The sequence below is a fragment of the Artemia franciscana genome, chromosome 14 (assembly GCF_032884065.1).
Source record: "Artemia franciscana chromosome 14, ASM3288406v1, whole genome shotgun sequence".
In the NCBI taxonomy this organism is placed as follows: domain Eukaryota; kingdom Metazoa; phylum Arthropoda; class Branchiopoda; order Anostraca; family Artemiidae; genus Artemia; species Artemia franciscana.
The window spans coordinates 6,300,502-6,321,816 of record NC_088876.1 but is presented as its reverse complement, the minus strand read 5'-3'; the positions used below and the strand labels follow the sequence as shown (position 1 = coordinate 6,321,816).

Below are 21,315 nucleotides of genomic sequence, written 5' to 3'. Positions count from 1 at the left end.
ATTTTTTTTTCTAATGCTAGCAAAACTAATCGATGCTAAGTTAGCTTATCAAAGTGTTAAAATGTTTAGGCTTTGTCAAAATGATGCTAATAATAACCACCTGGTCCCATACAAGCGAGAGTGGATTGGTGCGCTGGATTTAGGATCCTTTGTCCGAAAGGGCGAGGGTTCAAATCCTAGTGTACACAATTGTTCGGTTTGGGACGGGGGTCAGTGGCGTGACTCTATAGGCTCAGCCAGAGTCGACCCAGCTCTAAATGTGTACCTGGAGAAATCTGGGGAAGGCAAACTGGAAGGGTGTGCAAAAGCACAGGATGGCTGGCCCTCATCCCCCATTGCACTTCCTGCCTGAAGAGCCTTGAGACGGAGATCAACACCGCCGGTTCGGATCTTAAGAGTCTAGTGCGGCATCCTTTACCTTACCTTTACCTATACAAGCGAGATCTACGAATTAAAAAATTGTAAATTTTTCTCAAAAACAGCATGGTTATTTTTCTAAGAATGGGCATGCTACCATTTTCCAGTTTCAAAAAACATCAAAATAGGTCACGACTTTGGAAAAATACCTTCACGCCCTTAATTATAGATAACTTTTTGAATATGAATGACGTCACAAATACTCGACATTAAAGTCGTTTTGCGAAAGAGATTAATTTTGTTTTTAATTTTTTTTAAATAATAATTGTATAGGCCTATATGTTTATTTATTTATTTATCTGTTAATTTTTTCTTAAAAACGAGACTGTAATTTTTCCCAAAAATTGGCTTACCACGACTTCCCAGTAAAAGAAAAAAACTAGATACATGACGTCTTCGGGAAAATTTGTTTGTGGTCTTAAATCCAGTAAACATTTTTCATATTACTGACGTCACACATGCCCCGACGTCCAATACCCTAGCGATTTTAGTTTCTACAGGGAATATGATAAAACAAAATTAGAGTTATTTTGCAAAAGATATTACAAAATTTTATAATATTCTGTAAAATAATTGCATATTTAAACATATTTCATATGAATGGCGTTACAAATACCCAGGCATCCAAAATCCCATATGGTTTTGCTTTCAACAGAAAATAAGATTAAGGTTGTTTTGCAAAAGATATTTGAAAACTTTCTTTCTTTTTACCAAGCGAAGCTCAGTGACCTGGTATGTTCGACTAAAAAGAGAAGCTAATTTTACTTCCAAAACTGAACTGAAAATATTTTAATATAATATATGTGCATTATAATATTTAATATAATATAATATTAACATATAATAATATTATATTTATATAATAATATATATTATTAATGCAATATAATATTATATACTATTAATATAATAATATTATAATCTTAATATCATATTGTCTTTATTATATTTATTATTTTAATAATAAATATACCTTAATAATTATAAATATACCATATTGTTTTAATAATTAATAATAAATTTGACATTTTAATAATATAAATTATTTAATAATAATAGTACCAGGAGACTGAGCGAAGCTCAGTCTCTTGGTATCTTTGGCTAAGAAGAGAAGCTAATGTTACTTCCAAAACTGAACCAAAACTATTTTGATATAACATATACATATATATATATATATATATATATATATATATATATATATATATATATATATATATATATATATATATATATATATATGTATCATTAATATAATATAATATTATATATTATTAACATAATAAAGTTATAATTTTAATGTTATATTGTCTTTTTTTATATTTATTATTTTAATATTATTTTAGAAGGGATTGGTGGCAACTCAAGCAGCCACCGTATGACGGAAATAAGAAATTAGGCTCTGAAACCAAAACGAGCAAGTTAGACGGACTAAACGTAAGATGTTAGTAATTCTATTCATGCGTCTCTCAAGTCACAACTCGCCTCATCATATTTTCTATCAGCTTCTTCTGCCAAGAATCGCGCCTCTTTCAGTTGATTCTCAAGGGCATCCATACGCTCTTCATCGGACAAGCTACGATTCTCAAGCACTTTACGCATACTGAAAATTACGAATTAGATAAACAAAAGTACACTCGATATATAATATTCAAAGAACATAACTGCAGTTTCATTATTCAGAATTTATCGTGTTAAACTTCACGAGGGGTCGCCCACTTTCCATCACATAGTGTACATTTTGGAGCGCTATTTGTGCCACACAGCTCTGCCACGCGTGGCACAGTCCCAGCGACGTTCTACACAGTTGCTCCACGCAACACTCCTATATACATCATTGCTGAAAGTCGGGGACCCCTTAGAGCCTTATTTAGAATAATGATTTAGGATAATATATAAGTGATACCTTATCCTCGGAATAGCAGTCGAATTAAAAGCTGCTTTCCAAGGGTAATTCCAAAATCCGTCCTCATTACGCGATTCAGCACTAAAATAGACATGGATTAAGATGTTTAAATAAGGTAAAACTGTACTAGGACTGGGAAGAAATTTTTATCAATCTCTTCGATAATTAGCCTAATATAAATTTTAAATAACCACACTCTATGACCTGAAAGAGTAAAAGTTTACCAAGCAAGTTAAAATGACAGAGAGATTTTCTAAGAATTTAAAAATTTTTCTAAGAATTCACATTTAAAAATAACTGCTCAATACAGTTTGATAGAAGATACATTGGCCTGGAAAGTTGTAAAAAAAAATCTGTGTCTTCACACCCCACAAACTTTGTACTTCTCGTTGAGCCCCCCCCCCCCTCACCCAAGGCCTTCTAATCGGTTAAAATCAGAAAAAAAGTTAAGGCTTGCCAATCTTAGAAATTAAATAACACTATATTTATTTTCACTGTATCTTCACGAGACTTCCAAGCCTCGCACTAATTCAAAATTTTAATAGACTTTTTTTCAATTCAGAAATATATATCTTAATTTTTAAAGGACACTTAAATATGGGTAAATAATCTATCTTCGAGCCATCAGGTCCAGAGAGGTTGTATAGCTCGTTAACTACAGTTTATCAGGATTTACCAATGCTCTTTTAAATCCACATTATTTTAGAATAAAGAAAAACACCAGGGTTTATCAGATTATACTACCCCAAATTGGGAAAAACTACCCCAAATTAGCCCAGCTGGGCTATATTTACCTCTTTTACTGATCTAATTTTACTGAAATGTTCTAACCAAATAGATGAATTTTTCTAGAGGCCTTTTATATATAGGGCTAATGCTTATAAATAATAATAAAATACGATTTTAAAAACTGAGAAAAATGCTCCCATCCCTCTATTTTGAAAAATCCTTTTTTTTGTATCTTTATCTTAAAGAGCGGACCAATTGTCTGTTTTAAAGTATTTTATAAGTTTGCTGTAGTGCTGCTGCAGCAAGTTCGTCATTCCTTAGCTTGGTTAGACAGGAGCTTGGTTAGCCTGGTCAGGGAGGAATCATTTCTGGATAAAACGTAGATACTGAGGAATCAACTGGATTGAGCCTTTCTCAATAAAACAGGCCTATAGTTTGATAGTTTACGGTTGTCATTCGTAGGTCATAAACCATCTATTAATATATTTTAAAAGTCTATTTACAAGCAATCCAATCTTAAACGTGAGTATAGAAAAGATTTTGGCTGTTTTATCTAAGGATCGTAACTGACATTTTTATCTGTCCAGAAATAATAAATAGCAATATATCACATGTCCTTAGTCTGAAGATGGAACCTAGAGGATTTTAGATCCTCTTTTTTTTATGGCTTTGGCCTTCCCACAAAAGAATGAGCAGTTATGAAGCGAATGTAGAAAAAAAAACACTAAAAATTGTAGAAGAAAGCCTCCTGTCATCTTAACTTGTTTCGCCCAACTTCTTGTTAATTCCCTCGCCTACCTCTTCATATTTCTTATCAGCTTCCTCTGCTATCAATTTGGCTTGAGCTAATTGTGCCTCTAAGATACTAATTCTATCATCTTCCATATTTGTTCGGTTTTCCAAAGTTTTCCTTATCCTGAGAATTAGGGACACCAAACGAAAGGCATGCAATGGAAGAAAATAAAGGAACTCTGTTAGTAATATTACACAAATTTGTTAAATCAAAATAAAGAGGATAATACAGGCATGTTCAAAGAAGCTTATTTCAGGGGTGGGTAGATTAAAAAAAAGAAGGCAAGGCTAAAGATATTATAGATCAACAATCATTTGAGACCCCACCCCAATGAGTCGTCCCCATAAACACATGCAGATGAATTTAACATCACACACAAGGCCGTATCCAGGATTTTTCGGGGGGGGGGGAGTACAAAAGGATTTCTTGGGGAAGAGTGTTTACAAAAAAGGACTTTGAAAAACGCATCAAAATTGTGTTACTGATTTTTGTTACGTTTTTACGAGTCGGACAAACACTTCGGAGGGTGGTGGTTCAAACCGCCCAGCCCCCTTTCCATGGATACGACCTTGCACAGAGAGTTAATGAGAAAGAATAACATGCCAATGAAAAACAGTTAAGCCAAATTTTGATAAAAGGTGTCACTTTTTTTTAGGATGAGACAATCAAACAACATCGCTATGCAAATTAAGGCTGCTATGTCTGACAAAAAGTGAAATTCTCTGGTCTTCCAGTAAAATGAAATAGTTGATATCTTCCAAGAAAAGGTTTTATTCAATATAAATAGTCAGCCAAAAATCAGCCAAAAAAAACGCTAAATCCGGGATGCCAGAACGAAACTAATCTCCTGTCAGAACCTAGCTTAAAAATGTCAAGAATCATACAATTCCAAATTACATATCATAAAAGATACTATAACGAAACCAAATTTTCATTTTATAGATTCCATTATACGATTTCTGAACGTTATCGTTTATCATCACTAGAGACTAACATGATTTCTACTGTTATTGCAGCAAATTTTTATTTCAAATTACAGAAAAAGTTCAAGCGATATTGCTTTGCGAATCAAGATTGCTATGTCTGATAAACAGTAAAATTCTCTAATGTCTTCAAAGAAATTTTCTTGGAAGCCAGTGTATAAAACGGAAGTTATTATTCATAATAAACAGCCAAAATAGATGCTTGAACTCCAGTCCAAAACAAGCTCAAATCGAATATTCAACCGCATGGACACTTTTTTTTAAGCGGGCAACGACAAATCCGGCAGCCGGAGCGGAGACCGGATACCAGAACGAAACTAATCACCAGTCAGAAGGAGGAGGGAGACTACAAGAATTTTTTTTTGAAATACAACAAAAATTTGTTTTTATTCATTTTTTTATGTTTTTTACGAGTCGAACAAATATTTCGATTTGTCCTATTCATGCAAAAAAGCGATTTTCTTTCTTGTTCATGGCGGGGGAGGGCTTTAAGTTCCCTATATGGGGTTTTCGGCAATGGTGATTCCAAAGATACATTTTTCATTTTATCCACCCCCATTTTCGAGAAGTTTCAGACTATTTTTCGAAATTCCAATAAATTAGTTTTCAAAATAACATTTTACTATTAAGACTAATCGCAAAAATGGTTGCCATTCTTAAATCAGACATGAGCGGCAATTTTCTCTCACTAGCCAGTTTTTTTTTTAACTTTTTTTCGTTATTGCAGTAAATTTGACCCATATCTAATAGAATATTTTATTAAACATATATAGAACAAAAGCTCTTTTTTTACGGTTATATAGTTAATAGCCTTGACACGTTCAAATAAAAGAGAAACAAGGGACTACCTTTAAAAGATTTCGTGACACATAATCCAATCAGAACCAAGACGAATTGAATTTATCAATAGAGCTTAATTTGACAGGGGGGAGGGGGGGGGATCAAATTCTTCCAAAAAATATCCCACATAACACCTTCTAATTACTATATTTAATTCTTACTTTGAAGCCAATCAGAATAGTTTATTTTTACTAAAATTCAAGCAAAATTTTTAACCGAACATTATGGTTCTTAAAATTTCCAATCCCTTTTTCTAATAAAATCGTAAGATTACGTCACAGAACTGATTTTGTTAGAGGATAATTTCAAGTTCAGTCAATCCGCAAAACCACGGAGTAGAATTTTGAAAATCCTGCGAAAATTACTCATCGGATTGGCGCCTAAATCAAATTGTAATATGTGTAATTAATATGCCATTGTTGCTATGATACTCATCAAAGCGTTATTAAAGAATATATAAAAACTAGCATTCAAAATTAAAGTAGTCAGTTGAAGTCACGAGCACATAAACATAGAAATGAAGCTGGATTCCTCTATCTCAAACGGAGGGAGGGGTCGCGTGGACAGGTTTTAATTAGTTTTTTTAATGAAGAATGACCGACACTCCTGAAAATCATTAACATTATGGAGGTTTCAAATCATGAAGAATCAAAATAAAGACGCCGTCTTAACCTTTCATTCATTGCAGCAAAGGCCGTATCCTGGGGGGGGGGGTAGTGAATTTGAGCCCCTCCCCCCTCCGAAATGTTTTTTCCGACTCATAACAACGTAACGAAGGTCAGAAGGTACATTTTAATCTAAACAAATCTACTAGGTAAAGTGAGCGTATGTTATTCGTTCTGTAGCATTCAAAATATTAAATACGAATAATTGGAAAAAAAAACAGACAAAACAATTACTAAGAAAAACAGACAGAATAATTACTAAGAAAACAACGGATTGTGTTACGAAATGGTTTAAATAGATGAAAATAATAATATCTCTGTCAGGGTGTAACCAAAAACGATGCCTAGACGGAGAGAGAGCGGAGGTCAAGTGAAAGCAACACATGTTATTGCCATTTCATTTCAAGCAATGAACACTGAAAGTAATTATTTATTAAATGTATATCGCTTCAGGAAAATATCCAAGTGAGGGGTCTCTGCCCCTCCCAAACCCAAAATTTTCCAAAAAATGCTAGCCCTTTTTAACCAAATTATCAAATAAATTATCATATTATTATTGCCCTCACCCCCCAAAACACACCTACGTATGTTGCTGCATCACTCATTCCACCCCGGCTGGACTGTTTATATTTTAATCTATAAATAAGTGTTTTTGTATAATTACACATCTTGAGTTTTAACTAATTAGGACCACTAATTTTTCAAATTATTATTTTTCAAAATTTCAATTTAATTATTTTCAAATTAAATTTTTCAAAATTTTTTAAATTTTTAAATTTTCAAAATTTTCATTATTTTCAAATTAAATTTTTCAAAATTTTTAATTTTTCGCTCTAATTTTTCAAAATGTTGATTGGAACTATAGTGGTCTAAAATAGCCTACAAAATCCTTGTCAAATGCTGTAATTTTCCGCATGATTTAATAATGATTCTACTGAGATTTAGGGTGAGATTAGATTATCTAGTTTCTAGGGTTCTAGGCAAAGTTCTTCCGGCATAGTCTCTAGGCAAAGTTCTCCCGTTTCTAGGCAAAGTAATTAAAATGTAGTTGACTGGCGAAAACTAGAGTAGCCTACATAAAAAAAGCTAACTATACAAAAGCTAGATGCCGGTGACTAGAAATTGTCTCATCGGATAAACTTTTAATGGACATATTACTACTAAGGAGTGCAGTCATAAAAAAACAAGTAACACACGTAAAATACACATCCAACGGAACATTTTTTGCCACCCCCCCCCCACCGAACAAAAAATTTTGTAAATGACCCCCAACACGTGGCCCCTTACAAGCGTTTCTATTGCAGAGTTTCTATGAATAATGTATATGGAAAGTTCCCCGTATTTTTTAACTTTGGATGAATAAAAAGGGGGGTATTTGATAACTTTACAGCCTTCTATCAGTTTACCGGTTATTAATGACGAAGACCACACTGCCTTTCCATAATACAACTACAGCAGTGAGAATAATGAGGACTTTTTTTCCCAAGAGAGTGAATCAACAAAACCTATTTGAATATTTCCGCCCTATATCTAAGGGCCGTGTTCAGCAAAGAAAATAATAAACAACAAAACACTTACAATAAAAGTTTTCGGTTTAAAATCCTTTCTTTTTTTAAATAGCCTTGGCATCATTACTTCTTAACGAAAAGTTCAGCCAAGTTTATTAATTCTTAACGAAAAGTTTTATTGTTTATTATTTTCTTTGATGAAGACGGCCCTTAGATATAGGACCGAAATATTAAAATAGGTCTTGTTGGTTCACTTTCTTAGGAAAAAAAAAATCCTCATTATTCTCTTTTCTGTAGTTGTATCGGTTATTACTATTACATGTTCTATCAGATATATGTAGAACCCTAAATTCGATGACAAGCAGTATTTCAAGGAGTAAATTCAAACATTGGATTGAATTTACATAGATTCCTTTTGCACCCCTTGGAATATAAAATAAGGTGACGCGGACTAGGGGATCACATCTCTGGGGGATAGCCGGAGCGCCCTTTTTGGATGATAAATACAAACAGTGTAGGATACCAATCTTGGTGGGTTCATAGGTCCGGCCCAAAAACGTTAAACTCGTAGTAATGAGTGAGGTTAGTGATTCAGGTTGCAATGTATGTAGTGGAGTTACCAACTGGTAGACTAGTTGAACCTGGTTGAACTTGAGTCCTGGTTGAACTTTGCTGAGGTAAGGATGCTGGGACTGTTTTAAAAAACTGTTCATTTTAGTTTTATTGATTTTATCCTCTTGTAAGTTGTTTTTTCTTATTTGTATTGCTGAGGACGTCCTTTGGACATAGGGCCGGAATATTCATTCTAATTTGTTTCCCACTGTATTGAGAAATTCCCTATTGTTCTTCTTGTTTTTGGTGTTTGGGGTAGACTTTCCTTTTTTCTTCTGCTTTAAGAACTGTCAAAAATATTTCTTTTTATTACGACAATCGACCAAACCATACACGAATATATATAAGCTAGAAAAAAAGCTAGGCAACTTACCGTTCTGACTCATCAGCAGCATGTGAGGCTTCAGCGAGCTTAGTTGAGGCAGTTAGAAGACGTTCTTCTGATCTTTCAAGATCTTCTTCAACAAGCTGAAGACGTCTATTCAAGCCGGCCACTTCAGCCTCAGCCTATAAAAAGATATGCTTTAACTATTTCGAACATGTCAAAAAAGACAACAGAAAAATAAAGGATTGTTCTTCAATCTTTCCATAACCAAGTTTCAACACTATCCATCTACAGAATTACATATGTATATCTTTGTATATTCTTATTCGTATATATATATATATACATATATATATATATATATATATATATATATATATATATATATATATATATATATATATTGATTATATTAAGGGTTTATTATGGTGCGTACAGTCAAGATGCTAAAAGTAGAACAGCCAAGACCCAGGGTGTTTTTCCACAGCTGAAAACAGTTTGGAAGAATAGAGAGATAAGTCTGTAAATCAAGATTAGAATATTGGAAGCTACACTGGCGATAATTGCCAAGTAGGCCTACGGTTCTCTAAGACTTAGGCGCTACGAAAAACTGAGGAATACTTGCTACTTGTTTGTCAGGGAATTGTCTGTGGATTGTTTTGGCTACCCGACTCACTGACCGTATCTTAAACAGTAGGCTGTAAAGTGTGGTTCAATCCCGCTTTCTAGGGCGTAATAAGAGAAAGGTTGAGATGGCTAGGGCACATTTTGCGGATCAAGGATAACAAATTGCCAAAGATCGTTCTCGTTGGCCAACCGTCTAGGATCAGACGGCAAGCAGATCATCCCCAGCTGGAGTGGGTGGATGTCGCGAGGAAAGATTTAAGGGAAATAGGAAATTCCAGAGATTTTGTAAAGAGGGATGCTTCCAATAAATTGGGATAGAGGAGGAGTGTGCGAAGCTCTGTTGGTCTCAGGCAGTTTGGTTCTACGCTGAGCTGATAATAGTAAATACATTCGAAGATCATACTGGCTATACATGGAGTTTGACCAAAAATGGAAAATATTCTTTGTTGTTCTTCCTTTTTGTCGTGATTCGAAATATTTTTTTCTTAATTTAAGGTATTTATTTCCCGTATAATTTTCGAAATGTTGTTTTCCTATTTACCTACGGCTTAGTATATGACTTTAATGTTGTCTTTGTGGGTGAGAGACAACAATTTGGTATCACTCCATTGCTGAGATTCAGGTAACCAGGATTAAAATTATGAAATTTGGTGTACAAGGTTTTTTAGACTAACAATACGTTAAAATTTGGCTTAAAATCATTGAAAGATAGGGGCAGATCCAGGAGACATAGCCCACAAGATTTTTTTTCTGTCACCCTCATTCCTTTTTTTTCTTTTGTTTTTCTTTTAATAAACCTGTCAATTTCGTGAATTATAGGCACCCTTGTCAGATTGCCCCCCCCCCCAAAGATTTTACTCTAGATAAGGCTTCGTTGAAAAATGACAGTTTTCCTATTCTTCGGGCAATTTTTGCCTCTCTAAGAAGAGGCTTATGTAATATCATAGTTGTGACGCGGTGAGTGGATACAGGGTCAGTTAAGTCGCAAAATCACTTGTTTCCGAGAGGATATACACCCTTAAGCGAGTAATCATGTGAATTGACAGAAAATTTTAATGTTGTTATCAGTCAGAAGTATGGAGTCGGTATCGGTTATAATTTATAAATCTTGGAACTTTTTTTAGACAATGCAAGGTATCCTAAAGCCCATTAACAAGCTCTACAATTTAAATTTGTATTATGGTTAACTGTAGACTCATATCGCTTCTTCACCTGTAACCACAAAAACCACAGGAAATTACATCCGCAAAAAATGGAGTGGTTAATTCTTTTCATGTGAAGAAGATCCTATTCAATACCATTTTATTTTCTTATGTCAAGGAGACCTTATAATATAATCATTAAAATTATCTCTAAACTATTATTAAATGGGGTTGTTGATACTCAACAGATTATTTTTCTATATTCCTAATAACACTGCTGCTCCATGGCCTTGAAGCCATGGAGAGGCCACTAACTATGATGAGGCCACTAACTATGAGAGTTAGCTTTTGACCTTTGAACAGAATTCCTGGAAGGAGGAAATACCTGGAATGTCAAGAAATGGTGGCCTAGAATGTACTTCTTCCTTACTTTGACGCCCTTCCCCCAGGGCTCCGCACTGGGTATACCTGTGACATGACAGTTTTACATTTGAGCACGGCTGCTGACTTAACTAAACATTCATCAAAGTTCACCCGACTTTAGAAAAAGGTAAAAAAAAAATTTAAAGGCAACATAATAGTGGAAAGGGGGAGGGGGAGACAATATTGTTGGTTGTAATGGGGGGGGGGGGGTATTCTATGGGTCTTAGGGGATAGAACGTAATTGTTACAACGACAGTGAACATAAAATTAGGGTGAAATAATATGATTTATTTGCTGTAGTGTTGCTAAGGTACAATAAAGGGGGAGATAATGAGGAGTTTGTGAGCAAGGTTATACAATAGAATAGCAATAGATTATACAACCTTGTTATTCTTTCACAAATTCCTCATGATCTTTTTCTTTTTTTTTATATGATGCAAAAGCAATATGGTCTTCGCCATTATTCTTCAAAGTAAAAAGCCAACACCAACAACTCGATTTGGTGTGTATATTAAAATAAGGAAAAAATATGCTTGAAGGAAAGAAAAAGATCGATGAAAAAAAATTAAAGAAGGAAAGAAAAATGCGTTTGGACAGAAGGGAAATTTTAAGCGATTCTGGATTTGGTGTTTTCGCTTTGTATTCTCGTTTATTGGTGATTACCTTCTTCTGCATACATTGGTGCAGTAGGCCTATATTGGTGCGTTATGGAGTATTATATTAGTGAATTATGGTGTACTGGTGTATAAATTGGCGTATTATGGTATATTGGTGTATAATGTTGAATTAGTGTATTATTAGTGAATTAGTGTACTATGGTCCTTGGGCTATTGAAATACACTGATCTATCTAATCGAAATTTCCTAGAGCAGTATTTTCATTAACAGAAGTCAAGCCCACTGCCAACTCCACCACTAAGACCCAACAGATCACCAACAAAATTTCACATAGCAAATACACATTCATTAAACCTAAACTGTATTGGATTCAATACATGGGCAATTATTAGCAATAAAGGGGAACTATAAATAAATATATATATATATATATATATATATATATATATATATATATATATATATATATATATATATATATATATATATATATATATATATATATATATGCGGTGTAAAAATTCCCTGTGCATGGGTTTACTATGATTTATTAGTATTAAGTTAAGGGTGGGGGATATAATTAATGGAGCTGGGGAGTTGGTGATCTTCTTAGAACGTGACTATAATTGTAGTTCTTTGGCTGCGACGGATTCATAGAATACGACCAGAACTTTGTCTACACTATAATAAATGTTTGTCAATCGAACACCTCTGTCAATCAAAAACAAACATAACGATAAAACCTATGATAGAAGTCAGCCCCCCCCCTCTTAATTGCAACTGTGATTTTAGTTTTTGAATAAAAACGATAAAAAGGAAATGAACAGGATCCATCATTAATGAAGAAATCAAATCTAAACAAAACTGAAATTGCCATAAATAACACAATACCAATAACAATCGGAAATAGCCCCCCCCCCCTTATACATTTAAGGGTGGTATCCATCATAACCTTACATAGTAACTAGGAACAGTGTTGGCACAAATTGTGACGGTAATTGAAGCAAAAGAAATTGGCATTATTTTGAGTAACCACAACAAGAAATCTAGTTTTTTTCAGTTGCCGCTCAGTTTGAGCAAAACCAAAATAAACGGCATATGCCCAGCAGGTGTTAATTTTTGACTAATGCTTTAACGTTTTTGTCACAATAAAAAAAAAACATTTCTCAAAATTCGATAAAGTGATCATACAGGTTCAAATCCACACCCCCCCCCCCCCCCCCGAGCTTTCACTAGAGCAGGTTTAACAATTTCTAATAAAGCTGAAAATCAAGAGTGACAGCTAGTTATAACTTCTAAATGCTTGCGTATGCAATAGTGTCCATGATTTTCAGTAGACCCAATAGCTCATCACTGTAACTTATAAATTACAAATAATTATAAATTTATAATAAATTATAAATAATTATGAACTTATAAATTAAGGTGCAGGAAAAGTGTTCTGATTTCAGAAGGCCATAGACTGGCAACAGGGCCGTGTCCAGAATTTTGTTCTGGGGAATTATTTTTTCGTAGGAGGGGGAGTACACAGAAAAACTTTTTAGCATTTTTTACGTTTTAAAAGTCAGAAAAACAATTCAGGGAGAGGGGTTCAAACCCCCTACCCCCTTTGGACACGGCCTTGACTGGCACTGCTATTGCTGCAAGAAAACCTATTTTACACTATGCGTCCACACAGCAGGAGGGGGGAGTCACTTTCCAGAAATTAGCCACAAGGACCTCTCCCTGTAAAATTTGGAAATTAGTGACACATAACAGCCTTCAGGGACGTAATTTTACGAACAAAATGCGTAGCCTATATACATTGTCAGCACATTATTTGAAATAAATCAGTTTACAAGGTGATAGGTTAAATGTTTTCTTTTTAAAGTTCATGCAACGGCAGTCCCAAGAAACGTTCAAGCGCACCTGCTAGGAAAAACTTGAAATCAGCACAGAAGAAATGTGATTTGAGCAATTTGGCAGCTTCGGGACTTTCTTGTGGTGCTAACCGCTTTAAATTGAAAGCCTTCTCGACATGGGGGGATATAAAATTGCATTGTCTTTTCAATTAAATTCTCTCAGTCAAATATTCTCAAACGCTCTCGAAGGTGGCTAGTCCCTTGGGGGAATTCACTAATGTACACCTAGTCTTTGAAACAGTCAGCCGACACTGAGGCTTCCAAATGCTTCGTGGTAACGAATCCCCTTGACGATCCTTTTATGTTCACATATGGGCCACTATAGTGAGCCTAGTGTTAAACTAATTATTCTTATGATCAGTTTAACATTAAAATGATTCAAGCTAGAAATATGTGATTACTGAAAAAGACCTTGCGTAACTCAATAGGCTGTGTAATTGATGAAATTTAATTCAGGCGTTTCTTGTGGTGCTAACCCCTTTAATTAAAAACCTTCTCAACATAAGGGATATCAATCAAAACCAGAGTCAAATGAAATATTAAAAGCTCTCGATGGTGGCTAGTCCCCTTGGGGAATTCGCTAATGTGCCCCTCGTCTTTGAAACAGTCAGCCGACGCTGAGGCTTCCAAATGCTTTGTGGTAACGAATCCCCTTAACGATCCTTATATGTTCACATATGGGCCACTATAATGAACCCAGCATAAAACAGACCATTCTCAATACCGGAACTGCTGACTCAAAGCTCCATTCTTGGCAACACAAGTTCCTCAGATACTTCCTAAACAGTACATATTGAACAATCTCCCTTCTGATATCCAAATAAGGATGTCATCATGGAGGTCACTCTCCTCTGAGTCGGCATCCATATACGGAAATACTTGTCAAATTTTGGCCGTTCATTAAAACCGGTAGGATTGACTATTGAAAAGAATGGCCTTCAGACAGCCCTATCTACGGTGCATTTATGGAAACCTACTAACACAAAAAAGCAAACTTAGACAAAAATAATACATATTCGAATCATGAATTGGAATTGCAAATAGGCATGGTCCAATCGTTAGATACCAACAATGACTTTTCTGGCCTCTCTTGCGCCCGGGGCAAAATCCTGATTAGCGTTCCCTCGCTGTCTCCCACAAAATTTTTAGGCCAAATTTTAACAAAAAGATTTTCAATTTATTATTTAAACTGTTCAATTATTATTAATTACTTAGATTTGATTATTTTAATTATAGTGTTCATTTATTTTTCACTTTATTTTATCAAATTAATTAATAACTTAGTAATTATTTTCATTTATTAATTGTGCTCTCTATTTTACATTAATAAAAATAGAATTAAAAAATGATTAAAACAGATTATTTATTTCAAATTTTGCAAATATTTGTACATTTTTTTGCTCGTTTTCAAAATGGACAGGAAACTAATTTGTTTTTCTTTTGAGAATCTATGATGATACTTGAAAACCAGAGGCACAAAATGAGTTAGGCTTTATCCTACATAAAATTAATACATAACGAGTTTAGAATGTTTTGTAAAGCCCAATCCGTTTTGTGTCCCTCCTTTTCACTTGTATTCCTAGATTCTAAAGAAAATAATTATTTTCTACCTGTTAGTCAATTTTGTAAAAGAGTTTAGAAAAAAATTACGGCTTATAATAAAAAATTATTTTTCTCGGCTTTTTAGTCTTCTCTTAGACTAAAAAATCTTTAGTCTTCTCTAAAACAAAAATTTGTCATATCGAAACCTCAGTTGCAAGAGGCAAATGGTTTTTGTTTTATGCTTTTTGATGTGTCCAATCACCCTTTAATGGTGTTTTATTTAAATAAGGGAGAGTAAAAAAAGAAGGGGGAATCTTGATATTATACTATTACACTGTTAAAAAAAATATCAGATCCAGTGTCTATCACTGGAGTAGAGGTAACTTTAAAATTAAAAAGTCAGCGCCATCATTATTTGCACCATTATCCATATTTGTTCCACCATATTGCACCAATATTCAAGCATTACAAAATTAATTATGCATTTACCATTCATTTCCCAAGTCGGATATAAAAACTAAAACCTTATTATTTAAATTATTAGTTGCACCATTATCCATGTTTGCTCCACCATATTGCACCATTGTTTAATCTTTATAAAAATTTATAAGGCTTTTACCATTCACTTCCCAAACTAGACATCAAAACTGAAACCTTGTTATTTTTATTTATTTATTAATGCGTCAAACAGTAAGCAATAATGCTTACCGTTACTATTTTATTATCTACACCATTATCCATACTTGCTCCACCATATTGCACCATTATTTCATTCTTTATAAAATTTGTAAGACCTTTACCATTCACTTCTCAAACCAGATATCAAATCTGAAACCTCGTTATCTTTATTATTTTATTATTATTTGCATTATTATCCATATTGCACCATCTTATTTTGCACCAAAATTGAAAATAACGAGACTTTCTAAGGGAATGAAAGTATAAGGGGATGGAACATCAGAAGCTTGCTTCTTTTATTAAGAAAACTTCCCCATAGAATCGATTCAAACTCTCAAAATAAAGTACTGATGTGCAATTTCTCAAGTAAACTATTACTTCGCGTTTTTTAGTCACGGTCTAATATAAAAATCAAGTGATGATTAATAATAGTTAGGCTAAAAATACGAAAATATGTGTATAATACTTTAAATAAAACAGTGGAAAATAAAAAAGTCTTTTTCTCTAACAGCCTAAAAATAAAAGTCTACTTTTTCAGGTTAGGTTAGGAAACATGTAGTGTGGACAATGAAAATATTGTACACTCCCTATTAGATCATTTTCATATCACTAATGGGAGCAATTATCTTACACAATATATAAGTGATACATCCGTAATGGATCGTGTTGGAAAGCACAAGTGAACAAATTGGCAGTGAAAAACGCTGAAGATACTTTATTTTTCAATTTTAAAGTACCATAAACATTGAAATCTGATTAATTGAATTGGTTATATGGATACTTGCCAAGGCTGTATCCAGGGAGGTGGAGAGAATGCCAGACTACCCCTCACCCAAAATTTCTCTTTGACTCGTTAAAAGGAACTAAAATCAAGGCTATATAGAGGGGGGCGGTCAGCGAGTTTGAAACCTCCCTCGAAATTTTTCCGACTCTAAAAACATAACAAAATCTATATAAACAAATTTTGATGCATTTTTTAAAGTTTCCTTGTACCCCTCATCGCCAAACCCAAAAATCCTGGATATGGTCTTAATCAAAATGCATATATTTTTCTACCGATGAGTTCCCATGAGGGGAGTGGATTTTTCCACTTCCCTCAATTTAATGCATTTAAAGAGTGGACTCTTTAAATGCATTTAAATGTGATGTCATTCACATGAAATGGCGTGATATTGAATTTTCTTATTCAGAATTATACGTGTATTCGCCTGAAGGAAGCTTAAAAGGGCCTTAACTTAGTATCCAATAAAAAAATATCTGAATATACTACTTTTTTACAATGTATAATGTAATTGCGCTACTACCATGTATCTTTTATGCTCTTTAAATACACTTGAATGTGACGTCATTCACATGAAATGGCGTGATATTGAATTTTCTTATTCAGAATTATACGTGTATTCGCCTGAAGGAAGCTTAAAAGGGCCTTAACTTAGTATCCAATAAAAAAAAAATATCTGAATATACTACTTTTTTTACAATGTATAATGTAATTGCGCTACTACCATGTATCTTTTATGCTCTTTAAATGCACTTGAATGTGACGTCATTCACATGAAATGGCGTGATATTAAATTTTCTTATTCAGAATTATACGTGTATTCACCTGAAGGAAGCTTAAAAGGGCCTTAACTTAGTATCCAATAAAAAAAAATATCTGAATATACTACTTTTTTTTTACAATGTATGATGTAATATTTTTACAATGTATGATGTAATTGCGCTACTACCATGTATCTTTTATGCTCTTTAAATGCACTTGAATGTGACGTCATTCACATGCTTTTTTTTTTCAAAATTAAGGCTCGAAAGTACAGTCAGCCGAATGGTGCAAGTCCTGTCCATGACTCACCAAAATATTGTTAAGCCCCATTGATGGCACTTGTGCCCTACGTGGGGAATCACGGACCTAGATCTTTAAAATTTGGGATCAACAGCAGGAAATTCTAATTTTTGGGTATGAACAGGGTTAAGATGGGTCCAGGATGAAAATAATGTTCACTTTGACGTCCTTGGCAGTTAAATAAAGTAACTTAAATAATCGAATTATAAATAATGTTATAATTCTATAATCCTAATATAATATAATAATGTTATATTACAATAAATCGAAATGTAAATATAAAATCAAATTTATAAAGTATAAACTAGAATTTATACAAAATCGAATTATAAATAATATTTTAGATCTAATATTATAATTCTATAAATCTATTATAATATTAAATTATTATATTATATTAAGTCAAACTACAAATAATACAAACAATAAAATTATAAATAAAATCATAAATATAATATCGAATTTATAAGATATAAATTTACACTTGAATCTTTGAAATTGAAAAAGTGTTTTGAAATCGAATTTATAGATCTTTCCATGGCTATACACCACAAACATTAACCTGGAAACCAAAGCAAAGGATCAAAACATAATCGCAATGATCAGTGATAACAAAACATCGAAAAACAATGTTGCCAACACTGACAAATAAAAATAAAACACACCCTTTAGACTTTAGACACCCTTTAGAATTCACTCTTAACAAATTCACCAGTAGCGTAATTTCGTCAAAGTCCAGGGTGGGGGGGAGCTAAATTGGAGCCATTTTAACCAAATCAAGTGAAAATGAGCCAAATGGTATCATAAAGGCAAAGATATACTTAAAAAAAATTGACCCGGTCCTCTGGATGCTTGAATTATGCAGAATTATCTTAGTTGTGACAAGATTTTGAAAAACAGCATATCCGCTGGGGGGAATGGCAAACTTGGGTCTGTATGGGGCAGTTATCATTCTGCCCTATAGCATATTGCGCCCCTGAAATTCACAGGACATAACGCTTGTCTTTAAGTTGCAGCTACAAGATAATGAAAGATATCAATGCTTTTAGACATTCTGGCTATTAAAGGCTCATATTTAGCAGAAATCGATGACATCAGCAGCATTTAGCACTTCAATATCAAGGAAGATTTTGCAATGGCAAGTTAGTGAACCTTACGCTGAATTGCCAAAATTTTTACCCAAAGCTGTCTCAGTATAAAGACAGTCAAAGTGGAACACCTTTGGCGTAATAGCCTCAAGCGTTCCGCAATTACTAGCATTTGTGATCTTTGTCCAATATATAGGCTACAATTACAGGTAATTAGAGTAGACCACCCTTCCTGTGTCAATAAAAGAGAAAAAAGGGTAGTGCCCATATAGTAGTCTATCTGGGTATCATCTATATAGAGAGGATGTCACGCAATAAATGAAGCAGTGGCTAATCTCGGGTATCATATATAAAAGCTTTCATTCTAATTAGGTTAGAAAAACGAATTGTTTTAAGGGAAGTAAGTCAAATAGGTACATGGAATTGATTCTTTCAAGGAGGCTGGGCTTACTTGTTGGGGTGTAATGAAGGCTGTACCCAGAAGGCTTTGAACCCCCTTCCTCCTAAATGTTTGTATGACTTGTAAGAACGTAACTAAAATGCACATAAACAAGTTTTTTATGTTTTTTAAGAAAATTCTTGTACCCCCCCCCCAACAGTAATACTGGATATGGCCCTGGGTGTAGTACAAGGCTAGTATTCAGTGGCGCCAATTCACGAGAATATAGGGAAGTTAAAAACTTTTTCCGGATTTTTTAATGAAAATACATAACAAATATATTTGTCAATGTCTAAGGGGGAGACAGTAGTGTCAATTCACAAAACTAATCTATCATTATTTTTTTTAGTTTACTCAATGAAAATACAAAAAAAAATGCATAATTCAATGAAAACACTCGAAAAAGAGCATTTCCAAAATCCAGGGAGCAAGCCCCCTTTAAACTGATACCATTGTGTATAGGATCCCCCCATTGGCCCCCCTACTGATGTTTTGTAAAAGGTAAGGCCTTAAAACTCTGATGACAGAACCCCATTAGAAAACAAGGATCTCTTGGGTATTTTGTTTGTCATCAAAATTATTTCTCCTTTGACCTGAGGAGTAAGGAGACTATTGAGGAGAGCAACGAAGTCCTCTTTTACTTTTAAGAGGATATATTTATCAAATTCCGTTTATAAGCAGACCAGCAAGATTATAGCTGATTTTTGACGCAACTGCATCCTAATCTAACAATCTAAACACAAACAAGACAACACTCAGAAAGATTTTTGAGAATGCGGTCAAATCTAGAGTATGCAGAAGAGCTTCTGGATTACATGAGATCAGGGTTGCCACCCCTAGTGTTTTATCACTATTTCTAGTGATTTATATTGCCTAAACAAAAAATCACTACAATGTTTAAGAAAATCATTAAATGCTCAAAAATCACTAAAATCTAGTGATTTTTTCAAATTTCTTATGAATGATATACTACCCTAGAATTTTTTTATAAATGGAGTTCATCCTAGCCCTTTGGAATCTTTTTTAAATGATTATTGAAAACGCAGTGGCGAAAATACAAAATAAAGCACCATCTACATATTTGCTAAAATCAGAATTGATATAAGTGTTATGAAAATGGATATAAAGATTATCTTTTTTATGGCACTTGGTATTTACCAAGTGACATATAGCGATCGCAAATTTTGTCAGTCCCGGTTTCGCTAGTTTAGGCACTTCCAGATAAGCTAGGACGATGAAATTTGGCAGGCGTATCAGGGACCGGACCAAATTAAATTAGAAATAGTTGTTTTCCCAATTCGACCATCTGGGGGGAGTGGGGGACGGTTAAATCGGAAAAATTAGAAAAAATGAGGTATTTTTAACTTACGAACGGGTGATCAGATCTTAATGAAATTTGATACTTAGAAGAAAATCGTGTCTCAAAGCCCTTATTTTAAATCCCGACCGGATCCGGTGACACTGGGGGGGGGGCCTAAAATCTTGGAAAACGCTTAGAGCGGAGGGATCGGGATGAAACTTGGTGGGAAAAATAAGCAGAAGTCCTAGATACGTGATTAACATAACAGGAATGGATCCACTCTATTTGGGGGAGTTGGGGGGGAGGGTTAATTCTGAAAATTAGAAAAAATGAAGTATTTTTGACTTACGAAGGAGTGGTCGGATCTTAATGAAATTTCATATTTAGGAGGACCTCGTAACTAAGATCTCTTATTTTAAATCCCGACCGGACCCAGCGTCATTGGGGGGGGGGGACTTGGAAAACACTTAAAGCGGAGAGATCAGGACGAAACTTTGTGGAAAGAATAAAAACAAGTCCAAGATACGTGACTGACATAACTGGACCGGATCCGCTCTCTTTGGTGGAGTTGAGGGGGGGGGGGGTAACTTCGGAAAATTAGAAAAAAAATGAGGTTTCTAATTTTACAAACTTACAAACGGGTGATCAGATCAATGAAATTTGATATTAAGAAGCGTCTTGTGCTTTAGAGCTCTCATTTTAAATCCCGACCAGAACCAGTGACATTGGGGGGAGTTGGAGGGGGAAACCAGAATTCTTGGAAAACGTGAAAATTGAGGTAGCTTTATCTTATCAATGGGTGATCGGGTCTTAATGCAACTTGATATATAGAAGGATCTCATGTCTCAGATGCTCCATTTTCAATTCGAATCGGATCTGGGGACACGGGGGTTGGAGGGGGGAAATAGAAATCTTGGAAAACACTTAAGAGTGGAGA

At 34.2% G+C, this 21,315-nt stretch overlaps 1 protein-coding gene across 40 annotated transcripts in view; it reads right to left on the bottom strand.

The window, feature by feature from the left end:
- The window catches only part of LOC136035236 (tropomyosin Cha f 1.0101), a 107,950-nt gene that overhangs the window by 54,441 nt on the left and 32,194 nt on the right, over positions 1–21,315 (bottom strand). For 24 of the 40 annotated variants that reach the window (XM_065716886.1, XM_065716884.1, XM_065716883.1 and 21 more), the window contains 2 exons: positions 8,827–8,960; positions 1,903–2,020 (listed from right to left, as the gene is read on the bottom strand). In XM_065716886.1, coding sequence (XP_065572958.1) covers positions 1,903–2,020; positions 8,827–8,960 — 252 coding nt within the window. Of the gene's footprint in view, positions 1–1,902; positions 2,021–3,850; positions 3,969–8,826; positions 8,961–21,315 lie in introns of all 40 variants that reach the window. The other 16 variants (XM_065716890.1, XM_065716889.1, XM_065716891.1 and 13 more) reach the window with 1 other exon arrangement.